Here is a 13,448-nt window from a genome sequence, read left to right on the forward strand (position 1 = left end):
AGGAATTAACCACTGTCCAACTTTAACTGCCCTATAAATCAGATTTGGATGCCCCATAAGTACATAAGAAACTATAAGAGAAATCATGGAGTTTTACTGCTCTTAAGGCTCTTCATTTTAATCACTATCTGAACACTCTCTCTCTTTCTCTTTCTCTTTCTCTTTCTCTTTCTCCCTCTTTCTCTTAACCATTTTAGTCTACTGTGTACATAGCAAAGCCTTTGCTGCTAGATGGCTCATGACAAATACTTTAACTGTGCTGATAGGAAAAAAAAATTAAATGGAATGGAATTTTCGTTAAAGGACAGCATTTTTCTAGCAATTTTAACAAAATGGCTTCATCTGCGTAACCATGGCAACAGATCAGAAAGCTCTCTCAAAGTGCCTCTCTGAATGTAATTATGAAGAAAAGGGGAAAGAGGAGGGAAGTGGGGAGTTTGGAATGGAGACAGCAGCTGGAAAACCCTCCAGGGCCTGAGCAGAGGTAGGCTGTGACAGATTCAGCAGAATTGCTTTTGATTCATTTTCTTTTGAGTAAGATGTCGAAACACTTGCCTGTTAATTATATCCCTTGATCACAGCAAACTGGCCAGCAGCCTTTCCACCACCATTGTCCATACGGTGGTGTCCAGCAAAGCTATCCTTAGTGCTGAGAGGATTAGTCTCCAAATAAATGAGAAACCATTGAAAATCATTCAAATTAGGACTCATTTACATACCATACTTGCCCTAGCACAAGAACAAGGGCACACAATATCTATGTATTGATTGATTTGCCACATTTTTAGGCCACTCAACTCTCGAATGACTCTGGGCAGCTTCATGAATGAAAAACACAACTTATAAAATAATACATAGCAAAGTGTAAAATATAACTGGTGTATGGAGTGAGACCCTCCCAAAACACAACACACCTTCATTATACCCACCACTAAAAGGGGATCTGCTCAACTACTTAGCCCCAGGCCTGGGGACAAAACCAAATTTTTAAAGATTGCCTGAAGGCAGGCAAGGTCCTCAACCCACCCTCAGTCTACCATGTATCTTCTCTTGCTATGCATCAAATGTAACGTTTCTGACTTCTGCTAGCGAAAGTAGTGCTGTACAATTTACCTGTTGCAGTTCCTTCTGTTTAAATGCCCTGTTCATCTCCACAGACAGGTTAATACATATCGATAAATAAACTTTATCAAAGCAAGATTCTTCCAGGGCTTCTTTATCAACATGTATTGAGCCAAAAGGTTATGTCAGATGGCTTATACAAAAGGTCTATCAATGGAAACTCCATGTCTTCAAAGACCCGCCAAGGAAAAGAAAGGGACTGGAGGGTCAGAGGGATAGAAAATCAGGGAATCCACCCACCACCAACTGTGAATAACCACTGTCTGGATAGAACATCCGGCCAACATTGCTGTCAAAGCTGAAGAAGGAATTGAAATTTGAACAGCAATTTCTTAAGTTGGCTTCATTTCCAGCATGGGAGACAAGCAGTTTAAGGTTTTCCCTATGAAGAGTTCTTAGCTTCCACACTGAGAGCAGAATCTTTAGCAAAGGCAGAGACATATGTTTACCCTATTGTGATAGTTACTTTTGAGAACTAGTGCAATCTAATGTTTAAGGTGTTGTGTTTTGATTAGGAAGTCCCAGGTCCCAGGGAATCATTCCTGGGAGGCAGAGGGCCAGGGCATGGGGAATAATTCAAGTATCATTGTGGCATCATGATGCAAGTCCCAACCCATTTTTTATATGCATTGTGATGTCACATGTACAGCCCAAAGAGAGAGAATTTGCAGCAGTATGCTGCAACACTGCTCTCATCATTCTCAACAAAACAAGAGGAGCCGGTGGTTGTTTCTGCACATCTCCATTTAATCATGGAGCTTGATGGATTATTTTGGTCCCAAACTATTTCACAGGGTTGTTGAGGGGAAGTCAGAGGAAAGGCAGGATATAAAAACAATAAATACATGAATAAATGTTATTTGATCAGCATGAAAATGTAGACAAGTTATTTGGAAGAATGAGGTCAACCACTTTTTGTTAGATAATTTCTTGTATGGGGGAAAATAATAACACTATAGGGGCTTCCTTAGAAGACAGTTGTATTTCTTTGTAATTCAAGGAAAGAGTAGTAAAGGTAAAGGTTTCCCTTGACATTAAGTCTAGTCATGTCCGACTCTATGGGGTGGTGCTCATCTCCGTTTCAAAGCCGAAGAGCCGGCGTTCGTCCGTAGACACTTCTGTGGTCATGTGGCCAGCATGACTACATGGAACGCCGTTACCTGCCCGCCGAAGTGGTACCTATTAATCTACTCATATTTGCATGTTTTCAAACTGCTAGGTTGGCAGGAGCTGGGACTAGCCACGGGAGCTCACCCCGTCACGCAGATTCAAACCGCCGACCTTCCAATCGGCAAGCTCAGCAGCTCAGCGGTTTAACCCACAGCGCCACCGCGTAAAGAGGCCATAATTTTTTTAAAAAACAATATTCCTCACTTGACTTGGCTCTCTTTGGTAACTTTTGTAAAATCAACAGTTTCTGGGTAAAAGCTCCAAGTCACATTCCACAATTGTCTTGAGAGTCTTAAACATTCTGTGCTGATCAAATCATCACCATTATCATTATCAGATGAAATTATGGAATGTGGCTTGATAAAAGTGCATTAAAATAAGTGAACTTGTGGATGATTTAGCACATATATCTGGTTCAATACCATATGAATGCTTGTTAGTGAAGTCATGACAATTATTTTAAAACTTTCTTGTTTCAGGTTTATTTAAATTATGGCCAATTTTCTATGTCTGTAAACCCTATAATATAAAAAGGGACGAGGTGGAGCTGGGGTTAAACCGCTGAGCTGCTGAGCTTGCTGATCGGAAGTTCGAATCTGCGTGATGGGGTGAGCTCCCGTTACTAGTCCCAGCTCCTGCCAACCAAGCAGTTCGAAAACATGCCAATGTGAGTAGATTAATAGGTACCGCTTCAGCGGGCAGGTAACGGCGTTCTGTTTAGTCATGCTGGCCACATGACCATGGAAGTGTCTACAGACAAATGCCGGCTCTTCGGCTTTGAAACGGGGATGAGCATCGCCCCCTAGAGTTGGACATGACTGGACTTAATGTCAAGGGAAACCTTTACCTTTACCTAAACCCTATAATACCAGAACCAAAACATTTGGCTTCAGTTTTGATTTTGAAAATTTCAGTACTAAATATATTCTAGCCTGAATCCAGTTATCTGATTTAGACCTATTCAGACCAAGTAACTACTGCCCTTTTTAAATAGAGTTTGGCCCATATGCTGTTTGCTTTGTTTGTGGCTTGACCAGTGTTAAGTTGGTCTATTTGTCATTGCTTAGCCTTGAGATCTCTCTTCTGGGCACAATTGCCTGTTTAGTTTTCATGTTATATACAGTATGTACATGTGTCTTTAGTTATTCTTTCCAGTATGATCCACACTGAAATTGCTATTAAATTTCAGTTAATTGACTTTAATCCTGTTCCCTCAGTGTACAAAGTCAGCGTTGAACTTAATTCTTGCTAAGTGCCTCAGTTATTCCTAGACTGATACTTCCAATGGATGTGATGTACATATTCTGAACTCTGGTGTCCATGTTGCTCATACATAATAACTACATAGAAAATAGACACAGAAGGAGATCCTTCTAAGACCTCACTAAATATCCATTCTTTCAATCTTACATATTAAAGTATTAATAAGAATTTACTGTAACTGACATTCTCTGCTAGCCTATGCCTTCTTTTAAGGTATGTGGATTTTTCTGAAATTTGAAATGTGTTTCATGGAACATTTAGAGAAAAAAAATAATAGTTCCATGTCACCTTTGTTCTGGTTGTCTAATTTCTGCCAATATGGCTCCATTGGAGATACCTAACAGCATAACTTAGCAGCTTGAATTCTCATCACAGGCTAAGGCAATCTTCCCGGATATCCATTTTTCCTTTTCCTAACTTCCCCCCAGAACTTTCTCCAAGTAGCTACCAATACAGATAAAAAGAGAATTATAGTTAAAGGATAGAAGCAAATACATTTAATATACTTAAATAATCAACATTTAATGATATTCACCAGTTAAAATGTCTTTCAGCAAAACAAGCCAACTAAATTGCTAAAAGTTTGTCCAAACAATAAAGGGAGTTGTAATCAAGTAGATATGGGGGACACCAAGTTGTTGGAGTCTGGCCATTAGCATGATGGTTACAAGATAGATTGGTTGAGCATCAGCTGACACAGAAATGTAAGCAAATCATATTTTCTGTGTTTGTGTGATGTCAGTACAGAGATGGGGAAATGCTTGGAAACCCCAGAAATGAAATACAGTAGTTGTCGTGGTATTTTGCTGGAAGAGAAGAATGGACAGAAAATGAAAGTTCTGTTTGCCTGCCAGTCTAGGCCCTACTGTGAATTAGATGTGTCAAAACTTTCATTTTCTTTTCCTAATTTTTTCTTCAAAATGCTAAAGTGCATGTCTTCAGCATATGACTCTGAAACATGAGAGATACTGTACTATCAGTGAAGAACAACTAACCAAAGACAACTTATTTTATGATTGGGATTGCTGCTTTGTACTTATCAGATTTTTGCTCAAGGCATGGCAATAAATCTCTCCCTATAAACTCAAACAGCATTCAGGAGTTAGCAGAGGAAGAGCCAAGGACAAATTTTGAATAAATAATTTGCTTTTATTACATATAAAAGGAGCCCTACATAATGAAAATCACCTAATGCAGATGTACCTTTGGAACAGCCCCACTGTTTAAACCTTACATCTTTCTCCTGCCCTTTATTCAGTAATGAACTTCTTGTTGTTGATTTCTCTGCCTTGGATGTGGAGGGTACCTACACCATGCTTAATCATTGTCATGTCTGGTCTCAGGTTCTTTTTCCATCCGTGGCAGATTCAGCTCTCATAAAATTATACCTTTTCTTTTTTTGGTTTTGATGTACCTAACAATAAGCATTTTAAGAGTTTAGGACAAGGATGCACAAATGCTGTGCCTGAAGACCTTTTCTACAAGTTTATTTCTGTATTTTCAATCCAGACCATGAATACTGGCTTCAGGTTGAGTGATGCTGTTCGTGGGTCTCATCCTGACAATCCCTGTGTGCTATATACCATATAAACCAGCCTATACGCATGCAAAGACGTACAGTTTGTATTTGGTTCAAGGGCCTCACTGATCATTGAGTAATGTGTAATTAATCACTCCAAATGGTGGACAAGGCCACAGTGAAAACTAAATTTGATTTAAATTTAATTAAAGCTAAATTAATTATGTTAATTTAAGTATAGTCAACATGATTAATCCCCATGTATTTGATCATTTCCCCTTTTTTAAATTAGATATTTCAGCATGGTGACAACTTCTGAAGGGTGCTAGGAGTGTAACTTGAGACTCTGGGAGCTGCATGTAACATGAGTCCAAGGATGTGTATTCCTAGAATAGAATACAGAATACACAAACTAACATACATAAATATATATGCATACACATCCATCAGAGTAAGCAAAGTTATGCAAAGGAGTAACAGAAAAGGAGTAACAAATAGAAATTAGATTTTTTTAAAAAGAAAGAAACGAGGAAGGAGAAAGGAGAAAGAAAAAGAAAAATGCCTATATCCAGTTTATATCAACACTGTTCACTATATTTCTCTATACTTTCTATCCTTGCAAACCATTCTTGCTTCCGCCACATTCACAGATCTCTTTACCTGTTTTTTTCTTCTTCAAACTTCTCACTTCTCTCTTAACCCGTTTACTTACAACTGTTTTGTGATTCAATCCTCATTCATTCTCTGCTTCAACAAACTTGTTTTGTACTGATCACACAGTTTTGTATTCAATCCATATTTATTCAGCACCCATTCATTTTTAACCCTATCTCTGGTTTTATCACACATACTCCTTGAGTACCATATATTCCCTCCATTGAACATTTATATTTTTCCTGGCATACCCAACATTCATTTTCATATAAGAAATGAGAAGATATATGTTATTATACATAGCCATATTCAGTCTTTACAACATACTATCCACTAGTGCATTTCTCCACACACTTCCCTATCATTAGTAAAAATTCTATCAAGGCATTCATATATTTGTTCATTTGTTCATTTATTTATTTTTTGCTATTTATATATACCTTGGAACTTCAGCATTCTCTACTATACTTTTCACTTGCTCTGCCTAACCCAATTATCATGGTCCTTGATACATATTTTTTAGAATCATACTCACTGTTTCATTACACACTCTAGTATTTGTTGCAAATTATTTGAGTTTTCAGGCAACAATATGGCATCATCTACATACAGAAATACATACACATACACATTGATGGCTTCAACATACTTCTAATGTTAATGCATTTATGGTTAATGCATACAATTAACCATAAATGCATTAAGTGAGATCATACATACTTGACTTACTCCCTGATTAATGTCAAACCGTTAGCTAAGCACTCCATTTATTTTCATGCATGTTTTATTTCCATCATATAAAACTTATATCATATTCAGCGTCCAATCATCAACTCCCTATTTGCACAAATGTTCCATAACTCAAACCTATTTACTTTATGATAGCACTTTCTTTAAAGCAAGAAATACACAATAAACTTCCTTTTTCACAGTCTCAATGATCTGCTTAAGAGCAAAAATATGGCTGGCACTCCCACTTCTTGGCATAAAGCCACACTGCACTTTTTCAATTTTGTTCCTTGTCATGTTTCATACCTTTTCAATCAGAATTCTGCCAAACCCCTTCCTGAGTAGACTTAGTGAACTAATTCCCTTGTAATTTTTGCATTTATTCTTGCTTTCTTTCGTATAGGTTAAAGGAACAATAACAATATGTTTCCAATACGGTTTTCACACATGGTACACAAGTTGCGTAGCTGCTCCATAAGTACCTCACACCTGTATTTTAATATGTCTCCCATTGTACCATCTCATAGTTGAAGCCTTAACATTTTTCAACATTCTCACATTTCTTTTCATTCACTTTTCTTTGGACAATAACATTTATAACATACATTTCATTTCTACTCTTTGGCATATCACTATCATTTATGTACAAATCACTAAAATATTCCTTTCAGCATTCTCTAAATACAATTTCATTACTTTTATTTTTAATTCAATTCACTGTGCTGGAGGCTTCTTGTTTAGCCCTTTTCACCTACTTCCAAAAGATTATTTTTTCATTTCCATCAAAATTGTTCTCTCCAATTTTAATCTTAACCATTCCTTCCTGTCCTTGACTATATTCTTTGCAACTATTTTTCTAGAAAATCCACATTATACATATTTCACATTATACATATTTCTCTTATCTTTACATTTTATGTCATTCACATACTTTTCCCTTTCATTTTCTTTTCTGTTGTTCTGTTGGGAGATTAATTTCCTACCTTTTGTACAGAATTCAGATTTTTTATTTCAATAGTATTTCTATTTTCACTTTATTTTCTTTTATTTTTTCTTATTCTTCTGTGTCTATTTTTTCCAACAAACCTACCTTGATGCTTTCAAAAAAATGATCCATCACACATCCAGAACATCTCATTGTACTTGCATCCTTCACTAATATTTTCATTCTTTCATCACAGTCAAATCAGCTGTGCGTTTGGATTCCCTCCTTTACCATACATACACATAAAGACTTCTGCCTAAATCATTTTCTGTGCTTAAACAGAGAAAGTATTCTCTGAACAATTACAGTTCTTATTCATTCCTTGATCCTAGCTGTCAGCCCTCTGAAGTAGGCCAAGTCAAGAAACAAGCACAACAGGGTTCCAGGAATGCTGTTTATTGCAGTAAGGTGGAATAATAGAATTCAGAAAACCTTTCTCATCTAAACAAAATCAAGGCAGGGTTATTTTAAATTTCTTTCTCACACTTCCACCTTTTCCAGGACTGGTAATCTTTTCTGCAAGTCCCTCCTTAATGGTTTGTTCATTGTTCCCCTGTGGCCAAGATCAACTCTATATTCTTTATAATGGCCTGATCATCTGAATCCATCAATTCATGTCAACTAATACAATAACTTTTCCTATTGGGTCATACTCATCTGCCATTTTTTCCCAAACTTATCCCCATTTCTTTCATTAGTCACTAGGAGAAGGAGGGAGCTGTACCTCAGGAAAGTCAAGGAGAGAGTTAAATAATATTTCACTAATTTAAATGAATACAAGTCTCCAGGATCAGATGAATTATATTTTAGGATACTAAGAAACTAGCAGAGGTGATTGCTGAACTATTAACATTAATTTTGGGAGCTCCTGGAGAACTGTAGAAGTCTAGAAGACTGGAGGAGAACAAATGTCCCTATCCTCAAAGTGGGAAAAAGGACGACCAAGAAAATTGCAGACCTCTCAGCTTGACCTCTCTTCTAGGAAAAGACCCTGAGCAGATTATTCAACAGCATATTTGTGAGCACTTGAATGAAAATGTAACCAATAACAACAGCCAGCATGGGTTGTGTAAATGTGTGTATGTATTTGTGTATATACACATACACATGTGCCTTTCAGAAAACAGAGTTTTTGAGTATTCTACTTAGGTATGATTGTTTGGAAAGAACAAATAGTGATCTAGTTTGAACCACATGATCAAAAAATAATAGTCTAAATGAATGATACCAAATTAGTACCATGCTGCATGGGGAGAGAATGTACTAAAGAGGGACATATCTATGGCCACAAGACAGTGACACAAACAAGCAAGGAAACAGACAACATTCCCGCTATTCTATCTATGTAGATGATTATCCTACATAATCCAGGAGACATTTCCTGATATCAAATGCCTCAAGGTAACCGAAATAAATGAGCCCAGTACAAAATTCTTCTAGGAACATCACTTGTCAATTTGATGTATGAAAATGTTTTCTTAGTTAAGGTGATCATTGAGAATTTGTGTTTGAATTGTATTTGTTATAGTTGTTTATATTCTATGTTTTAAAATAATAATCCTGCCAAAGCAGTTTACAAGTAAAATAAGAAACTAAATAAAACTAAATATTTTTAAATAAAATACTAAAATTCTTCCTACATGATTGCTGGTAGTAATGGATCAGGCAGGTGGGGGAAGAGAAGAGAAAGCTCAATCAAGTTTTTCAAGAAAGGAACATTTGGGGAAGTGAAAGGTTTATCTCATACCATGGAGAAGACAATGAAGATCATTTGTAACATGGGAAAGTCTCTGTAATCTCAGCAGTCCTCAACAGAAGCGCCACATTAGAAGAACACAAGGGATATATCAGTCACTCATGTGGTCACCTCTGGTGGGGATTATTGCAACTGATTTAAATAATAAATAAATACTTTACCCCAAACTGAAGGAAGCCAAGTATTCTAATGTCTTAAAATATCACTAAAGCTGTACATTTTATTGCAGTCAGACATTTACTTGCACAGCCTTGATCTGCAAATTGTTATTTAACAGGTGTTCCTTCAGGACCTCGCAATGTAATCTCTATTGTCAATGAGACATCAATTATATTAGAATGGCACCCACCTCGGGAGACAGGAGGTCGTGATGATGTGACCTATAACATAGTCTGCAAAAAGTGTCGGTCAGATCGGCGTAGCTGCTCCCGCTGTGATGACAATGTGGAGTTTGTACCAAGACAGCTGGGCCTTACGGAAACTCGAGTCTTCATCAGCAACCTGTGGGCCCATACACCATACACCTTTGAGATCCAAGCTGTCAATGGGGTTTCCAATAAAAGCCCATTCTCACCACAGCATGCCTCAGTGAACATCACCACCAACCAAGCAGGTAAGATGGAGTTCAGAGATCTCCAGTATGATTTTCTTCATGAACATGGCGAGAGAAAATTGAAAATGCTTTGACATTGCATCTACTGTTTTGAATATAGTCTTGATTTCAGAACCATTAAATATTGCAACCAAGTTCTAGGACAATCTAAAGATCCTGGTACTTGTTATTTCTTCTCCCTTCCTTTTAAGTATTGGGAAAAGGGAGCAGATCTCTTGCCAGGATTTGCTGTAACTGGAGATTTCATGGCATGCATGACTATAGCTGTGACAATCCTGCTAGCAGAGTAATACTTGATGGCTCCCAACAACACTGCCTTCCCCCGGTAGGCTTATCTGAGATGGTGAATGAATGAGGAGAAACAACAGCCATGCTGTGATGTGCAGCAGGCAGCTGACTGTGAATTCTTTAGTATTTTAGTTACCAAGAGTGTTCTGAGTATTAATCTGGGGCAGTATAATACATATTAAATAGTAGTTGGTTCCTGCTGCTACTGCAAGTAAATGCAACTCTAGAGCAGGTATGCCAGAATAAGGATGCACATGAGCTGCAATAGGTAGTAGAATCTTAGGTAGTGCTGGAATCTTTAAAGTATGATTCCATGTTGTAAAATATCTTTGCTCCAGAGGTTACTGTATCTAAAATCTGTGGGACAGTTGAAGTTTTCATACACTTCAGCATTGTTTTTAAGGTCTTGCCTTTTCTCTCAAGTCTAAGTTTTAGTGCTGTTCTGGCTGCTGAAATCAATTCAGTGTGCCAAAGATACATTATACCTGTATTCACATGGTAGTGACCACGTGGAAGGCCTGACAAATAGGAACTATTATCTTGAAAAACCATAAGCATTTTTTGAAAGTTTTCCTTCACTAAACCTTTCAGCAGCATCTCCTAACCTGATGGTTTCCAGGTGTTTTTGGAGTACAACCCCCAAAATGCCCTGTTACATTAGCCAATGGCTGAGAAGTCTGAAAATTCTGGATCCAATGTAATTGGAGGACACAAGTTGGAGAAATGGACCTCACACCAACAGTAAAAAAGACCAGTGTTGCTGACTTATAATAAAGGTGGAATATGTCTGTCTGTATGCAAATAGAGAAGGTGAATGCTAAAAACCTTTGGCTGATCTGAAATTTGAATTGGGTAATCATATATCTTATCCAAGAAGTCATATGGGAATAAACATGTTATAAACACAAGAGGCAAGTTTGAAAATTAGCATCAGAAGGGAGGAAAATTCTGTTTTTTATAATAGCTCATTGCTGCTATGAATTATTAGCAGGCACGATCAGAAGTTCAAGTAGAGCTATCCTTCTGTTTTGCTCTTTTTGAGGCATAGAAATATGTTCTTAAAAATATTTTGATAGGGTTTTTTTTTTTTTAGATTTGTATTTCTGAACAGTGTATAATAAACTTGCATATGAAACAAAAACAAAAGTACTGTTAGAATTAAACTGTCTCAGTAACATGAATGATCAGTTACCCAACAGGCCTGTGATTGCTTTGCTCCAAGGCCTCTTCATTTCTACCCTGGTTTGCTGTCTGCCTCAACCATAAGTGTATCCTTAATCCACAAAATGGCTAAACAGCCTGACCATCCTTGGAATGGTGGGAAAGTCACTCCTTCATGATAACGTAGGCCAGGGGTTGGCAGCCTATGGCCCACAGGCTGGATCTGACTCACCACGCAAAGTCATTGGGCCTGTGGTCCCAAAATGAAATATATTAACCCAGCCCACAGGAGGGAAGAAGAGAGAGCTTTTTTTGGTGACTGCTTCACCAACCACCTGGAGTGGCAGAGCAACAAGTCCCCTGGAAACGGCAGTGGCAGTAGCAGCATGGCCTCTGGCCCCTGCACAGAAGAAGGTTGCCAACTGTCACAGTGTGATGAAGTTCTTTTTGAACTGGAGGTGTATTTTGCTCTGCTAGGGTGGCAATTGACACAGAAAAACAAGATAGTGGAGGCTTTTATGCTTTTTCCTTTTTTTCTATTTACAGTGAAGCTATTTACAACAAGCCTTTACAACACTGTCCTGGTTTTCTCCTAAGTCTCCCTCTAGCTTTCTTGCTAGCTGCTTTGTTTTCCTCTCCCTTTCACTCTCTTCAACTCTGGGCTTAACAAGAGAGAGAGTGAATGGAAATGAATAGGCTTGAATTTTATTGTTGTGTGCTCAGCATGGCTTGAACTTCTCCTGGATCTGCTCAGCTGAATACCACTCCTTTGTTGGGGGAAGAACCTCTCTGAGCGTCTTCTGCCCAGTCCTTCCCCAGAGAACAGGGCTTTGCCACCAACTGCCAATCCCCTCCTTCCCTTCTTGGGTCTTGGGTGAAGCCACCACCTGCAACCAGCCGGGTTCCCCTTTCTCGTCATTCAGTCTTGGGTAGAGTTCTTGTCCCTCTGGGTCTTCATTTCCCTTCTTCCAGGGAAGCCACCCATGGACCTTTCTTCTGTTGTGGGAGTGGGAACTGACAACTGCTCTGCACACTTAACTTCTCTCTCCAGCTTTACTCTCCAGCCACTCCATACATTCCATTTTGTACAACTTTTTCCTCTCTTTACCTTCTCTCTTCTCCTTGTCTCTCTCCAATTTTTAGTCAGACTGGCATCATGTACCCCAGCAACTGAGGAAGTGGGTGTCCCCCCAGGGCTCTAGTCCCAACACCTATATACCAGCTGGACCAATGGGACTGCCATCTCAAACTCTCCCCACAACAACTCTGGCTAGCAGCCAGGTCAGCGCATCAGCCCTCGTGACAGCACTGCTGCCCTTCAAGGCTGGAACTGAGCTGCTTCTCCCCTTCTGCTCATGCCAGCAGAAAAGCAACCATGTCAGGCCATAAGAACCCATATGCCTAACCCTGATGTAGGCTATCCCTGTAGCTTCCTAGATTGCTCACATGGTGGCACTCAGTACTCAGAGCCAGAATGTGTCATTAGCTGATGGAAAAATCCCATGTTCCCAAAGAGCAAAAAAGAATTTGATTTATGAGATACTCACACTAGAAACATGACCTGGAAGGAAAACATCTGGATCCACATGAAAACTGAATAATAGCCATGCAATTAGCCATCTAAGCAGCAACAACAAAACCACAGCATCCTACAGAAAGAGCCAGAATTTCTTCTGGACTTTGTCTTCTCTTTTTTTGCCTATTCCTTTTAACAACCAGAGATAATTATGGATGAATCAATTGCTGACTCTTCCTTGGGGGAGAAATGGAGTAGGGGAGGTGTCCAGATGGTGCTGGGTCTGCAATGTTTGTGCATGTGTTCTTTATGTAAGGCTAAGGAGAAGGTGGGGAATGGAAATGCTACCAGGTAGTCACCCTGGCCAAAAGCTTAATGAAGAGAAGAATTAACAGTAGAAGCTAACATGAGACAACAATCTGTTTTGGTCTGGCTATAACAAGTGGATGAAAATTCCTCTTTTATGCCATACATGTAAAACAGGAAGCTTTTATTACTGCCATCCCTGAAGAGTTCACAACAACAACCACAAGAACAAAAAAGCCTCGGTATCAGTATTTTAGCATTCTGTCTCCAGGGAATAAGAACTCTGTCAGCTTGACATGTCAGACTGAATTGGACACCAAAGATACAACTGACATCAAAGCAGAAATGTAATTCTTGGCAGTGGTG

At 38.6% G+C, this 13,448-nt stretch overlaps 1 protein-coding gene across 2 annotated transcripts in view; it reads left to right on the forward strand.

Moving 5' to 3' along the window:
* Window positions 1–13,448, forward strand: part of EPHB1 (EPH receptor B1) — a 411,545-nt gene that overhangs the window by 296,493 nt on the left and 101,604 nt on the right. For both annotated transcript variants that reach the window (XM_063306816.1, XM_063306817.1), the window contains exon 5: window positions 9,476–9,811. In XM_063306816.1, coding sequence (XP_063162886.1) covers window positions 9,476–9,811 — 336 coding nt within the window. The remainder of the gene's footprint in view (window positions 1–9,475; window positions 9,812–13,448) is intronic.

This window comes from Candoia aspera, chromosome 6 (genome assembly GCF_035149785.1).
Source record: "Candoia aspera isolate rCanAsp1 chromosome 6, rCanAsp1.hap2, whole genome shotgun sequence".
NCBI classification, from domain to species: Eukaryota; Metazoa; Chordata; class Lepidosauria; order Squamata; family Boidae; genus Candoia; species Candoia aspera.